General features: G+C 38.9%; 1 protein-coding gene across 2 annotated transcripts in view; it reads left to right on the top strand.

Annotated features, from left to right (window-relative positions):
- LOC124713219 overlaps window positions 1-10,518 on the top strand; it is a 181,640-nt gene extending 171,122 nt beyond the window's left edge. For both annotated transcript variants that reach the window (XM_047242932.1, XM_047242931.1), the window contains exon 9: window positions 10,054-10,518. In XM_047242932.1, coding sequence (XP_047098888.1) covers window positions 10,054-10,448 — 395 coding nt within the window. In that variant the 3' untranslated portion in view covers window positions 10,449-10,518. The remainder of the gene's footprint in view (window positions 1-10,053) is intronic.
- Window positions 10,519-13,639: the final 3,121 nt, after the last annotated feature.

Genomic DNA, 13,639 nt, shown 5'->3' with positions numbered 1-13,639 from the left:
TGTGTAATGAAAACACAGGTTTTACAAAAGTACATTATGACTTATCTTGTTCCCATTAATGACTACTAGAATGAATTTTTAATCTAGTTTTGAAGGAAGAAATTGTAGAAACCGATACATTCCACATTTTGCTGACAGTGTGATCCAAAGGTGTCCCTCAAGCCAACCCATGTTCCACATGAAGTGACCATACTGTGTTCAGGTACATGTAATGTCAGTGACAGAGTAAGTTGCTGTAAGTGAAAGATAACGTGTCGAGGGCAGTCAGCCAACCAACCAACCTTAGTGGTGTATCTTCTAGCCACTGAGGCAAAGTTAAGTTACATTAAAGTAAAATGCTGTTACTGGATGTGAGAGTCTTTTTTGTAATGTGGACCATTCAGTTTGTGTGCAGACATCATTATGCCACATTTTGTTAGAATGCTTTTTTTATGGTCTGAGGATCGCCCCTAATTTGTGTGGGAACTTTTGCAATCACGCATCATATGCCAAGTACTCTATAAATTTTTGTACAGATTCTCATCTAATTCATATTGTTATAGAACATTGTTTATTTTTGCATGACAGAATGATTCTAGCCAGCTTGCCAAACAGAATTTGTTGAAAGGCTTTCTACATTAACAAACCCGCACTGCTATTTTATAAATTCACATTTTGGCACTAATAAGTATGTTATCATGCATCCCATCCCAAACATCATCATTATCTTCATTTACTTATGTGATGTCTTCATTCATGTGTGTCCATGCAACATAAACTCTCTTAAGATAAACATTTCATTCTCAAAATGAAGTTATGTCCTTACGTGTCAGTATGACATCATCTCCCTATTGCTGACCGTTTATGTCTTTCAATATGATTGACTTGGATAGTTAATACTCACATAATGGTGATTGGCAGACAATGGAAGGATTGAATATTATGACAGGAAGTGATTAGGGCACCAGCCACATAGTGGTCTCGGTACACTTTCACAATGGGTATGAGGTGTTGCCCACTGCTGAAAATAAATTTCTCCCCAATTCCATACAAAAGCAGTGAGTGGATATACTTGTTACTGGGAGTCCCGGCGTTAGGTGGGTGATGGAGTATATCACAGAAACATGAAGACTGATCTTGGTCCTCATGCTAATTCTTCTGTTCTTGGTTGTGTGTTATTGTGCAGCCAAATTTACTCTGTTTAGAATCATGGCGTACGATATGGTTATCTTGTAACTTCGAGAATTTCCAGTTCTTCTTAAGATAAAATGAACTGCTTATCAATCTGATGTACTGTTTTTTCTTACTGTGATGATGATTGTTTTGGCCGAAATTGGTAAAGAATGTAGAATAATGCATACAGCTGATGGCTGGAAAGCAGTTGTTTAAGTTCCTGACAGCTATAGCAAGCCATCTCACCAAAACATTAGACGGAAGACTCTTGGGTGGTGGCTGTTGAACACACTGGGTGCAGCTAGCTGCAACTAATTGCTTGTATCAGTACCAGGATTGCCTATCACCTTGATTCGTTTCCATTAAGGTTTTGGTTGAAGCAGTGAAAACCAGTAGCCATACTTGCATGGCAGAAGCACAGAATTCAATCTGCAGCAGCATTCTCAGAACTGGTAGTAGTCCTCAAGCTTGGTGGTAGGCAGAGGGCTTGAATGAGAGACTATGAATAGTGTGCATTTATTGTGGATGAGTATTTTTTGACTCACACGGTTAAGTGAAGACACATAGGTCCCTCTCAGTAAGTGAAGTGTGCACCACATGCAGGAAATGCCCTCAGGAGTCATCAACTATGAGTATCATGCATCTTTGGGATTTTAATTTAGAGAAATCTTAGAATGGGCCATTTCATACTGTGCTCAGAAATATGAGTAGTTCACCAACCATTAATCAGAGGAACAACAATTGTCTTTGCGAGAAAGAAAGAGAAAAGGTCGTTATTGTGTTAGTTAACTGCCCAAGTATCCAGGGTAAGGTCACATGACTTATTATTATTGTTATTATTTTACTGTTATTAACAACAATATGAAAGATTGCTATTCACCATATAGAGACATAGGGTTGCAACAGACACAAGGAAATGACTGCTTTACATTTTAGCTTTCTGCCAAAAGGCGACCTCCTTCTGAAGTAGGAACACACTCACACACAAGCGCAACTCACGCACATATGACAACTGTCTCTAGCCACTGTGAGTGGACTGTGTTCTGCCTGACGGAAGCAGCAATCCAGCAGCGAGGGTATGGAGGTGGCATGGGAGAGGGAGGAATGGATAGCAGGGTGGTGTGGGGGGTGGGGGAAGCTGTAATGCTGCTTGTGGGAGTGCAGGGACATGGTGGGGATAGGATAGTGCTGTTAGGTGCAGTCAGGAACTTTAACGAGGTGAAGAGGGGGGTGGGCGTTGAAAAGGAGAAAAGAAAAGAAGGGCGAAAGGACTGGATGTGCCAGTGGAATAGAAGGCTGTGTTTTGCTAGAGTGGAAGCAGCGAAGGGGTTAGATAAGTGGAGGGCAGGGACTAGCTAATTTCATATCGAAGGGACAGTTCTCACTTGTGCAACTCCGAAAATCTGGTATTGGTCGGTAGGATCCAGATGATGTAGATTGTGAAGCAGTCATTGAAGTGAAGCGCATTGTGTTGGACATTTGTTTAGCAACTGTATGGCACAGCTGTTGTTGTCACACCATCCTGGGCTTTCCATTGTATTATTGTTATTATTAATCGTCATCATTATTTATTTTTGTTGTTGTTGATAATAATAATGTTGACATAGTACTACTATGAGCAGAAAGCTAGCTGAAATGAGAAGTGAATAGCAATGCAAACACAGTATTACCAGGAAAAGAAAGCTGGCTTACCCAGAAGTGAATAGCAATGCAATCTTCAATTATGAATAGACTTTACATCAAGAATAGGCTGGACACCAGTAGTGGTTGCTATTTATAGCCGTAAAGAAGTAAAAAATTGTACATAGTGATTTATTACCAACCCCTTAGGGGTCCGCCGACTATTTGTAGGGGGTCCGCGGCCACCTTTCACCAAATGGTGTAAAATAATGAGTAAAATTATTGAATAAAAATGTGAAAATCAAATTCATCACTTTTTTTTTTTTTTTTTTTTTTTTTTTTTTTTTTTTTTTTTTTTTTTTTTGTGTGTGTGTGTGTGTGTGTGTGTGTGTGTGTGTGTGTGTGTGTGAAAAACGTGTACTTTTACTTCAGGTCGTATTCCCAAGCAGCCTTTGCGGTTCCTAAGTGAGAATGCATACACAGTTTAGTGTCGGAGAATGCGGCTTCTCTGCGACTGTTTTGCAACAATACGGGGATCATTTGTGTGCCGGCTCACGGTGCTAGATGTGCTGAAACCTCGTACGCATGCACGGAGTAAGCTTTGTCGATCAATCACAGCACTTGCTGGCATGTATACGGCCCAAGGCATCGTTAAATGTTAAACTTGCTTTGTCAGTGCACTACCTATTTCATAAGTTGATTTTTGACTAGTTTATTACCTCTAACATGGATTGGTGGCGGAAGTCAGGATCATTGAAGAAGGGTGCAGTTTCTCCATCGCCTTCACAAGGGAAGTTTCCAGTTGAAATGAATGAGAAGGGAGGGTGACCAAAGGAAGAACAATCACAAGAAGCTCCACAGCCGGATTTATTACATGAAAACGCTGCAAGTACTCCATTGGTTGCAATATCCTTTGGAAGTGGAATAACCAAGAAGCGTAAGTACAATGAAAGCTATTTAGAAATGGGCTTTATGGAGACAAAGGAGGGTAAAGCTCAGTGTGTAATTTGTGCGCGAGTCCTTCCGAACAGTTCAGTGGTTCCAGTTAAATTGCGCCGTCATTTTGAAGGTACTCACCCGGATTTCCAGGCTAAAGACATCGATTTTTTCAAAAGGAAGGTTGCTGAACTAGCTGCTTCTCAGAATTGCATGAAAACTCATGCAAAAACAATTAATGAAAATTCATTAAAAGCTTCTTTCTTGGTTAGTTATCGAGTGGGAAAAACAGGCAAAGCTCATACCATTGCAGAAAATCTCATAAAGCCGTGTGTTAGTGATATTGTTTCGTGCATGCTAGACGAAAAGGCAGTAAAGCTTGTATCTTCGGTGCCATTATCAAACAATACTGTCAAGAGATGCATTGTTGACATGTCAAATGATGTGAAAGGCACTCTTGTTTCTCGCATCCAACACAATTCAATTTCTCTGCAGATAGATGGATCCACTGATGTTGCAGGATTAGCAATTTTATTGGCTTTTGTCCATTATGAATATTCTGGATGTTTTGAGGAGGACCTCTTATTGTTCAGACCACTACCTGCCAACACAACAGGTGCTGAAATATTCCATCTGTTCGATGATTTTTTAAGGACTAATGAAGTTTCATAGTCTTAATTGCATAGATGTGTGCCCAGATGGTGCAAAAGCTATGACAGGTCCTACAGTCGGAGCAATAACGAAAATAAAAGAAAATGCCAAGAATTGCGGCAGTGGTCATTGTGCTCTCCACAGATACACTTTAGCTACAAAACAAATGCCTGTTTCGTTCAAGAAAGTTTTAGACGAATCCATTCAAATCATTAACTACATAAAATCAAGGCTGTTGAAATAAAGACTTTTCACAATACTTTGTGAAGATATGGGAAGCCTTCATCGTACCCGGCTTCTCCACACAGAAGTGAGATGGCTCCCACATGGGAATGCACTCTCTCAGTTGTACGAATTAAGATTGGAAGTCTTAGCTTTCCTTTTAGACCATAACATCAAATTAGCAGACCTTATTAACGACAAAAATTGGCAGTGTATACTTGCCTATTTGTCAGATATTTTCTCCAAAATTAAGGAAATGAATATTTCACTCCAAGGGCAAAGTGAAACAAAGGTCACTGCTATTGACAAAGTTCAAGCATTCAAGAGGAAAGTCAATTTTTGGGCAGAGAGTGTCGAGGAGGGGGAGGCCAAGTGTTTTCCTCTTCTGAAGGAGTTTTTAAAAAACAAAACATTGGTGCTTGGGAAGAATTTGTTTCATCAGATCCTGGAACATCACCGAAGCTTGATGTCATTGTTGGAGCATTATTTCCCAACAGCTGAAGATTAGAAGCTGCAGAAATACGAATGGGTGGTCAACCCATTCACTGTATCCAAAAAGCTGAACATTCTATCATCAAATGAATATGAATTGTTGATAGAAATTGCCACAGACCCTACCTTGAAATCAAGTTTTGACATTGACGGTTACTCACACTTTTGGATCCACTTGGATAACAAGAAATACTACCCCCTTGTTGAAAAGGCAAAACATGTACTTCTTTCGTTTGCCACAACATACATGTGTGTATCTAGATTCTCAATCTATGCTGCCCACAAAACTAAATACGGTGCGGAACCAGACATCCATCTCTCAGCTTTTCAAAATTGTGTCAGCAGAAGCACCCTCAACCATCACATGAGGATTCCATTATTATTCGTACAGGCTCATCTATAGTAAAAAAATGGCTCTGAGCACTATGGGACTTAACATCATCTATAGTAAAGAAGAAAGCATTTTTCTTCGTAGATGCTCAGTGAACGTACCTGAACTATAACGCAAGAGGAATTTTGTTTCTGTCAACTATCATTTACAAAATAATTATTAATTGAATTCTGTTGGCATTGACATTTTTGTTATGAAAATTAAAATGATCTCTAAAGCTAATTTCTTTTCTTTATAATATATTCCGTCCTCTCAGTTAAAAGTATGGCCTGCCTATACTCCAATTACAATTACTTGCTATTACTCTGACACTATGTTGTGGCAACTGGCTGTGAGCATAAACAAATGAGGACTTTTAACGTGCCACCTTGTTAAAGGTAAACCTCCTCTGCCAGAATTATTTCCTTTGAGAAAAAAAGTCTTACGTTCTGTGAAATGCTTTGTCTTCTGATATAGAAATAAGAAAGTCTGTTTGTTTGTTTTACTAATTTGTTTACAGTCGAGGCTGACTGCCACGATATAGTGTCCAAGTAGTAGTTGAAGTTGTCAAGTATGGCTAAACTGTTGCCATGCCGCCTGCCAGTCGCCAGCTACCAACTGACAGTACACTGTTGCAACACCACCTGCTAGCTGCCGGCTGTGCACTGACAGCTGCCGTTCAGTAGATACGCGAAGATGTAAAAATAACTAGACTTTCCATGCTGTTTACACGGGCACGAAAATCGATTGTGGAACTGGAAAATGGCTTTATAAAAGCAGATTTCCAGAATTGATTTTGAAGTGTTTACCTGACCAACCAAAAGCAGAACTGGGACATCGGCTTACGAAATCCGGTTTTGGAAACGCATGTAAACTGGGTTAATGTATTGCCATACATTGCACAACTGATGTCACAATAGTCCTTCAAAGGCAATTCCTTGGCCTCTTTTCTTTTGTGATGTGTTTGTATCCCGAATCATGGGTCTGCCTCTTTCCTTCACAGCCGCACGGAATGGCCGCGCAGTCTAAGGCACCATGTTGTTGTGGATTGCACGGCCGCTCCCACTGGAGGTTCGAGTCCTCCCTTGTGTGTGTGTGTGTGTGTGTGTGTGTGTGTGTGTGTGTGTGTGTGTGTGTGTGTTTTGCATGTTGTTCTTAGCGGAAGTTAAACTTAGGTTAATAGTGTGTAAGACTAGTGACTGATGACCTAAGCAGTTAAGTCCCATAGATTTTACATACATTTGAACATTTTTCTTCGGATTTCACAAAAAACCACACACACACACACACACACACACACACACACACACACACACACGACTGTTATGAAATATGCATGCTCCTTACATAACAGTAGCCAAACAGTGGAAGTGAACAGACCACAAGCGATAGTTTGTCAACAGCGAACAGTTTGGACGTGACGTTGATTGCTCTTGGAGGAAGGCAGCTGCAACATGTGAAATGTCAATTACCAAGTAATTTTAATCAGGCTATAGTGTGTTCAACAATGGGAGTAAATCCACTAGTAGGTGTCTGGATACAGTGGAAATTCAAATTGGATTGTTAATTTCAAGTTGTTTTCATTCATCTCTAAACCAAAGACTATTGATACTTTCGGGGGGTGTCGTGTCATTGGGAACATGGCATTTGCATTAAGAATCTTTCAGTTCCCATGGGTTTCGCTCTGAAATTTAAAGTTACTATGCTCTTGAGTGACTAGGGCTCTGCTATGGATTTTCGACTGAAGGGGTCTGTCAGCTCAAGCTTGGGAAGCCCTGCATTAGAATAAGTGCTTTGATAGTATACTTGCCTTAGGTTCTGTAATGGCTGAGTGCATCGGGCAGAATTTGGAAAACATAGTTCATTTGACTTCTAGCTACAGGTTGCACATGCGCTGCCTTTCCTCTGGTAACTGCAACTTTCTTCACTTGGTTGACACCCATCCTTCTCAGTCCAAACTTTTAAAATTTGTAATTTTTAAACACCACCAGATTTGTTTGTTTCAGTGGTAAAAATCTGTTTCCAGAAATAATAACTAGTTACAAGTCTAATTTTGTATCTGGAGTTTAGAAGTATAGCATAAACGTTTTCGTAAGGACAACAAAACTAAATATAGTAAATGTATTAGTTAATACTTTATAAAGAACAGCTATAAATTTTTTCATCAATTTAGAGAAAACAATATTGCAGTGATATCGTATTTCACATTAAAGTTTCTGTTCCCATTATATGAGGGGTGTTTGAAAAGTCCGTGCAAAGTCCAGGAAATGGCACCACCGGCACGTACTGAGGTCATGTTTAATTAGTAGCATCTTTGGAAAGAACACACACCAAGTTTTAGCCATATTGGTCTATTTCTTTGTGTGTGGCATTCGTGTGAATCAAGAAAGTTGAGTGACTGTCAGAAAATGGACGAAAAAGAGTTTTGTGTGGTGAATAAACATTACTTTATGAAAGACAAAACGCCTCAGGAGGCAAAAGAGAAGTTTGATGAACATTATGGTAACTCTGCACCTTCGATTAGAACAATTTATCAGTGGTTTCAAAATTTTCGGAATGGCTATATGGGCACAAGTGATGCTGAATGTTCAGGATGCCCTGTGGAGATTACAACTCCAGAAATCATTGATTAAATCCATGATATGGCGATGGATGACTCAAAAGTTGAGGTGCATGAGATTGCTAGTGCTGTAGGCATCTCGAATGAACGGGTAAGTAATATTTTGCATAAACATTTGGACATGAGAAAGCTATCTGCAAGATGGGTTCTGCGATTGCTCACGCTTGACCAAAAATGGAATTGTGTGAAGTTTTGCAAGGATGGTTTGCAGCTGATGAGGAAGAATCCGCAGGACTTTCAGCATCATTTCATCACTGTGGTTGAATCATGGATACATTACTATACTCCTGAGACCAAACAACAATCAAAACAATTGGTTACCAAGGGAGAATCTGCACCAAAAAAGGCCGGAAAGGTTATGGCGACTGTCTTTTGGGATTCAAAAGGGATCATGCTCATCGACTATCTGGACAAGGGTAAAACTACCAGTATTACACGTGCATATTATTCAACGTTATTATCCTCATCGACTATCTGTATAAGAGTAAAACTATTACAGGTGCATATTATTCAAAGTTATTGGACCGACCATTTGAAAACCGAGCTGCAAGAAAAACACCGGCAATTGGACCGCAGAAAAGTCCTTTTCCATCACGACAATGCACTAGCACACACCTCAGCAGTTGTGGTTGCAAAATTAATGGAAATAGGATTCCAACTCATTTCACATCCCCCCTAATCTCCAAACTTGGCTCCCTCGGACTACTATTTGTTCCCCAATTTGAAGTAATGGCTGATGGGACAAAGATTTTATTCAAATGATGAGGTGATTGCAGCAACTAATAGCTAGCTTGCAGACTTGGACAATTCCTATTATTCAGAAGGGATCAACAAATCAGAACAGTGTTGGACGAAGTGTAGAAGTCTAAAAGGAGAATAAGTTGAAAAATAAAAAAGGTTTACCCCCAAACACGTAAATAGTTTTTATTTTTGCACAGACTTTACAAACGCCCCTCATACTTGGGTAGTGAACACAACTAAACCTAATGTATTTTTCATTTAGTTGTTCATCTTAAATAATATCTAATATATATAATAAATATATATTGTCACAATGCACAGTTGTGGAAAACACACACACAAAACAGCAGTGTGTGTGTGGGTGCGTGCTTTTTTGGGGAGTACGTTTTTATCCGAAAGCTTAAATGTTTAGCAGTCTCTTTTACTGTATGTGTCAGCAGCTTAACATCTCCGCTATGATGTGGTAAACAGAATCTATCCTTTTCATATTGTTGTTATTCCATCCTGGACTTTCCATTGTTTTAATGTTCATATTAGGTAGATCTAGATCCTGCCTGTGTATAGGCATCTGATTGTAGTCTGTATGAAGTAAAGGATTTGTTTGGCACTTTAGATAAATACAGCAACTGACTAGTTTAAAAAATGGAGCAATAGTTTTTCCTCCCAAAGTGGTTGTTTTTCTCCTTATATACATAACTACAGTAATCTAGTAATAGTTGTCATAATTGTGAGTATGATCAGATTAGCATTAGTTATAATTTCTTCACAGAAGTAGCCTGCTTCTTCCTATGACTCTGGCTGTTAATGTGTAACTTGACTCACTCCACACTTCTAAAGGCTCCTCTTCATTGTGGGATTTATGGAAAACAGTGTGTGAATGAAATGAATGAATTCACTCTACTCATTGTTTTGTGTGCCTGCTGCATCTGTGCAGTTGAACGCAATACTGAACCATGTATTGAATTTATATGCATTGGAATGCAAGTCACATACTGAAATGTTACCAGGCTGCTTTTATTGTTAGGAGACTGTTTATATGGTCACGTCTGTGTTTTAGGTACACATAAAAAGTTGCAAGGTGGTTGTTACTTGTATCATGCAGAACATTACTGAGAAATATCCTGTGGGCGCGTCTTTTCCTTTATTTGTTTGGCTGTAAGATTAGAGGAATCTGCCAATCCATTCTTTATTGGTTTTTTGATATTATAGGATAATGAAGAAAAATAATGTTTCTTCTTCTTTCTTCTAGCATGCCGCCTTCAGTCTTATGCTGGAAATATTTCATCTGTGAACAATGAAAACAGTAGAACTGAGCCATTTTTACAGATATCTCATGTGACATCATTATGTTGTGTACAAAACCAAGTACAATGCTCTGACGAAAGTTGTGACAGTGGTGATGTCCTTGTGGAAAGTCAAACTTCACAAGCCTCTTGTCATTTACCTGTACCGATCAAGCAGGAATTAAGTATCTCAATTGAAGATGAGGTCAGCCTCTTGGATGATGAAGGTGGAAATCAGTCTTCACAAGTGCATACACCAATCAATCAGGAAACAAGTAGATCAACTGAAGATGAAGAACTTAGATATGAGGGATATTCACCACCTGTTGATTTTGTAACACACTTTTCAGATAATGAATAGTATGTGAAGGGATATTTAAAACTGTGGAATCTATTGATAAAGTTTATTTGTTATAAATTATTTCATAGCTTGCACCACTAAAGTACAAACTGCATTTGCAGCTACAAAATAAAATTTTAAAATTTTGAAAAAATAAAACAAATTTAAAATTATTATTTTAATTGATAAAGTTGATATACTATTTACCCATTGATCACTCACTTGAAAATACAAAACTGTTTGCTGTTTCACATTCTAATGTATATGTTTTGTGTTAACCACTAAATTCTGTGTAAAGGCTGCTTGTTTTATTGGCTTTAAAGGCCATAAATAACCTCTCAACTATATTTTCTCCCCTATGTCTCATTCCATTGCAATTAAATTTTAACAGTTGTCACAATTGTCAGTCCTATTTTAATAAGGAAGTGTTCTCAGTGATGCACTTACTCAATAAATGGAAAACAAATTGCGTTTGAATTTAGTGGTTGGCTTAGTCATTTATTATATTGATCACTGCAGTGAAGACTATCTTTCCAATCAAGACTTAAAACTACGAAATAATATATATGATAGGGGCACTGAACATTCACAAGTGACTGCTGAAAAACCACACGTATTGAAGTGTTTGCAACATTTGAAGGGACCGTATCAGAAGTAGTTATATATTCCTCATTCTGGATCTGATTTACATCCTCTCTCTTTCTGGAATAATACATTTTTACTATTGTGGTTTCTCATGTATGTGAAAAGTATATCTACTGACTTGCACAACGAGATGACAGGTGCTAAACTAATATTGTTTGTGAGGAATTGGAGAGAGAATCATAACTGCTATTTTCTTGAAAATGGTCATAGTGAGATTAATTCTTACAGTAAAGTAAAACCAGCCACTGTTAATTTGGAACAAATGGCACTTGATCAGTTTTGAACTGACACATTCATCATCATACAGTTGTTCACATTTAAAATTCCATACATTTCATACTACATGCAGCATAAACTATACAGAATTCTAATGTGAAGAGCCTTATGATGATAAACCTGTCAGTTCGCAACTTTTACAAATATATAGCACTAATGAACCCGGCAGTGCTTTGCAATTGCTAAATACATATGGAAGTTGGATACACATTCCAATCTCCTTCTCTTCCCTCTCTCTATCCATTTCCTCCCATCCTCTCTTGGTGCATCTCCTCCTCCTCCCCCTTCTCTCTGTCCATCACCTCCTCCTTCACTCTTTCTCTGTCTCCTCTTGTCCATCTCTCTCTCCATCTCCTGTTCTCACTTCTCTTTGTCCATCTTCTCATTCCCCCTCTCTCTTCTCTTCTTCCCCTACCTGGAGCCTTGTGTATTGTTACTGTAAGTCTGTGTTCCCTAGTACAATGCTAATTGTAAGCCAATAAGCCATACTCAGAACTTTCTGTTTTCTGTGAAAACCAAGATTGCGAGGAAGAAAACAAAATTACAAATTATTGTACAAACAGTTTTTTAAAAATGAATGTAATGGGAAAGAAATATATGGGAGAAACCATTTCTCTGACTATGAGGAAGCTCCTTTGCACATCAGAGCACAGCACAGGATTTTTTTAATTGGAGTCAGTTTTAACTGAATACTTGTACATTGTTTAAAAAATATGTAGCTCATGTGCATTCTATAGACTATGTTCATTAGAGTATTGTGTAAAAATTTGAAGTAAATCAGTCAAGAACTTTTCAAGATTTTTGATAGCAATGTTTCCCCCTTATGTGTCGCATATATATTTATATTATAAAAATGTATGGCCTGTCTCCAATGTTCATCCGAGTATCGTGTAACAATCTGGAGTAAATCAGTAAATAACTTTTCAAGATTTTTGGTACAAGGTTTCCCCATTGCATATTACATATGTGTTTATATATTGTGTGTATTAAAATATATATAGCCTTTGTCAGCCCTATTGTTTATTACAGTATCATGTAAAAATTTGACATAAAACAGTGAAGAATGTATTATTGCTGACAATCTTTTCTACTTCTACAGTATATAATAAAAATGTGAGAATTATTCAAGATTTTTGGTAACAATGTTAAACTACAACTTGCCTTAATATAGTAGTATAGAGATAGTAGTGTAGGTTATTAACGGTGGCTGATTGCTGTGTTTACTTTATTGTAAGAATTATCTTGTAGAATCGTAACTATCCCACACGCAAAAAATATGAATCAGTTTTGCATCAGTTACTATTAACTGCACACTCAACAGAAGAACATGGAATTTAGTGATGAAGATGTCTGCGTACTCACCATATTGGGAGATGTTGAGTCACAGACAGTCACAACAAAAGGACTGCTAAACAAGTAAGCTTTAGGCCAAAAAACCTTCTTCTGAATTAGACAACATACACACACATTCACACAAACACAACTCTCACACACATAAGCACTGTCATTGGCTACTGAGGCCAGACTGCGAACAACAGCGCGTCATGGGGGCAAGAGGTGGCTGGGACAGGAAGGGAGATGGATATCAGGATAGGGGTGAAAGACAGTAAAGTGCTACTTGTGTGTGAGCATACAGGGATGAGGAGGGGCGAAGGTAGGGCAAATAAGTGCAGTTAGGATGGTAGTCAAAGGGTGGGGAATGGAAAAGAAGAGAAATAAAAAGATTGTGGGTGCATTGGTGGAATAGCAGGATGTGTAGTGCTGGAGTGGGGAACAGGGAAGGGGATAGGTGGGTGAAGGACAGTGACTGACGAAGGTTGAGGCAAGGAAGGTTACAGGAACATAGGATATATTGTAGGGCGGGTTCCCACCTGCACAGTTCAGAAGAGCTGGTGTTGGTGGGAAGGATCCAGATGGCGCAAGCTGTGAAGCAGTCATTGAAATGAAGAATGCTGTCTCGGGCAATGTGCGTAGCAGCTGGGTGGTCCAGCTGTTCGTTGGCCACAGTTTGTCGGTGCCCATTTATGCAGCTTGCTGGTTGTCATGCACACGTAGCTTGTAGATGGTATGAATGTTCCGCAGCTAACCCTGCTTTCAATGGGATAGGTCTTGCATCTAGGTCTGTTACAGGGATATGAGCTATAAGGCAAGTGGTTGGGAGCAGGGGTTGAGTAGCTATTGACAAGGGTATTATGTAGGCTAGGTGAGCTCCAGAACACCACTGTGGGAGAGGTGGGAAGGATAGTGGGTAGGACATTCCTTGTTTCAGGAAATAACAAGAGGTAGTTGAA

The sequence above is a fragment of the Schistocerca piceifrons genome, chromosome 1, assembly GCF_021461385.2.
Source record: "Schistocerca piceifrons isolate TAMUIC-IGC-003096 chromosome 1, iqSchPice1.1, whole genome shotgun sequence".
In the NCBI taxonomy this organism is placed as follows: Eukaryota; Metazoa; Arthropoda; class Insecta; order Orthoptera; family Acrididae; genus Schistocerca; species Schistocerca piceifrons.
Note: the sequence above shows the minus strand (reverse complement) of the source record. Positions and strands in the feature narration are given on the sequence as shown.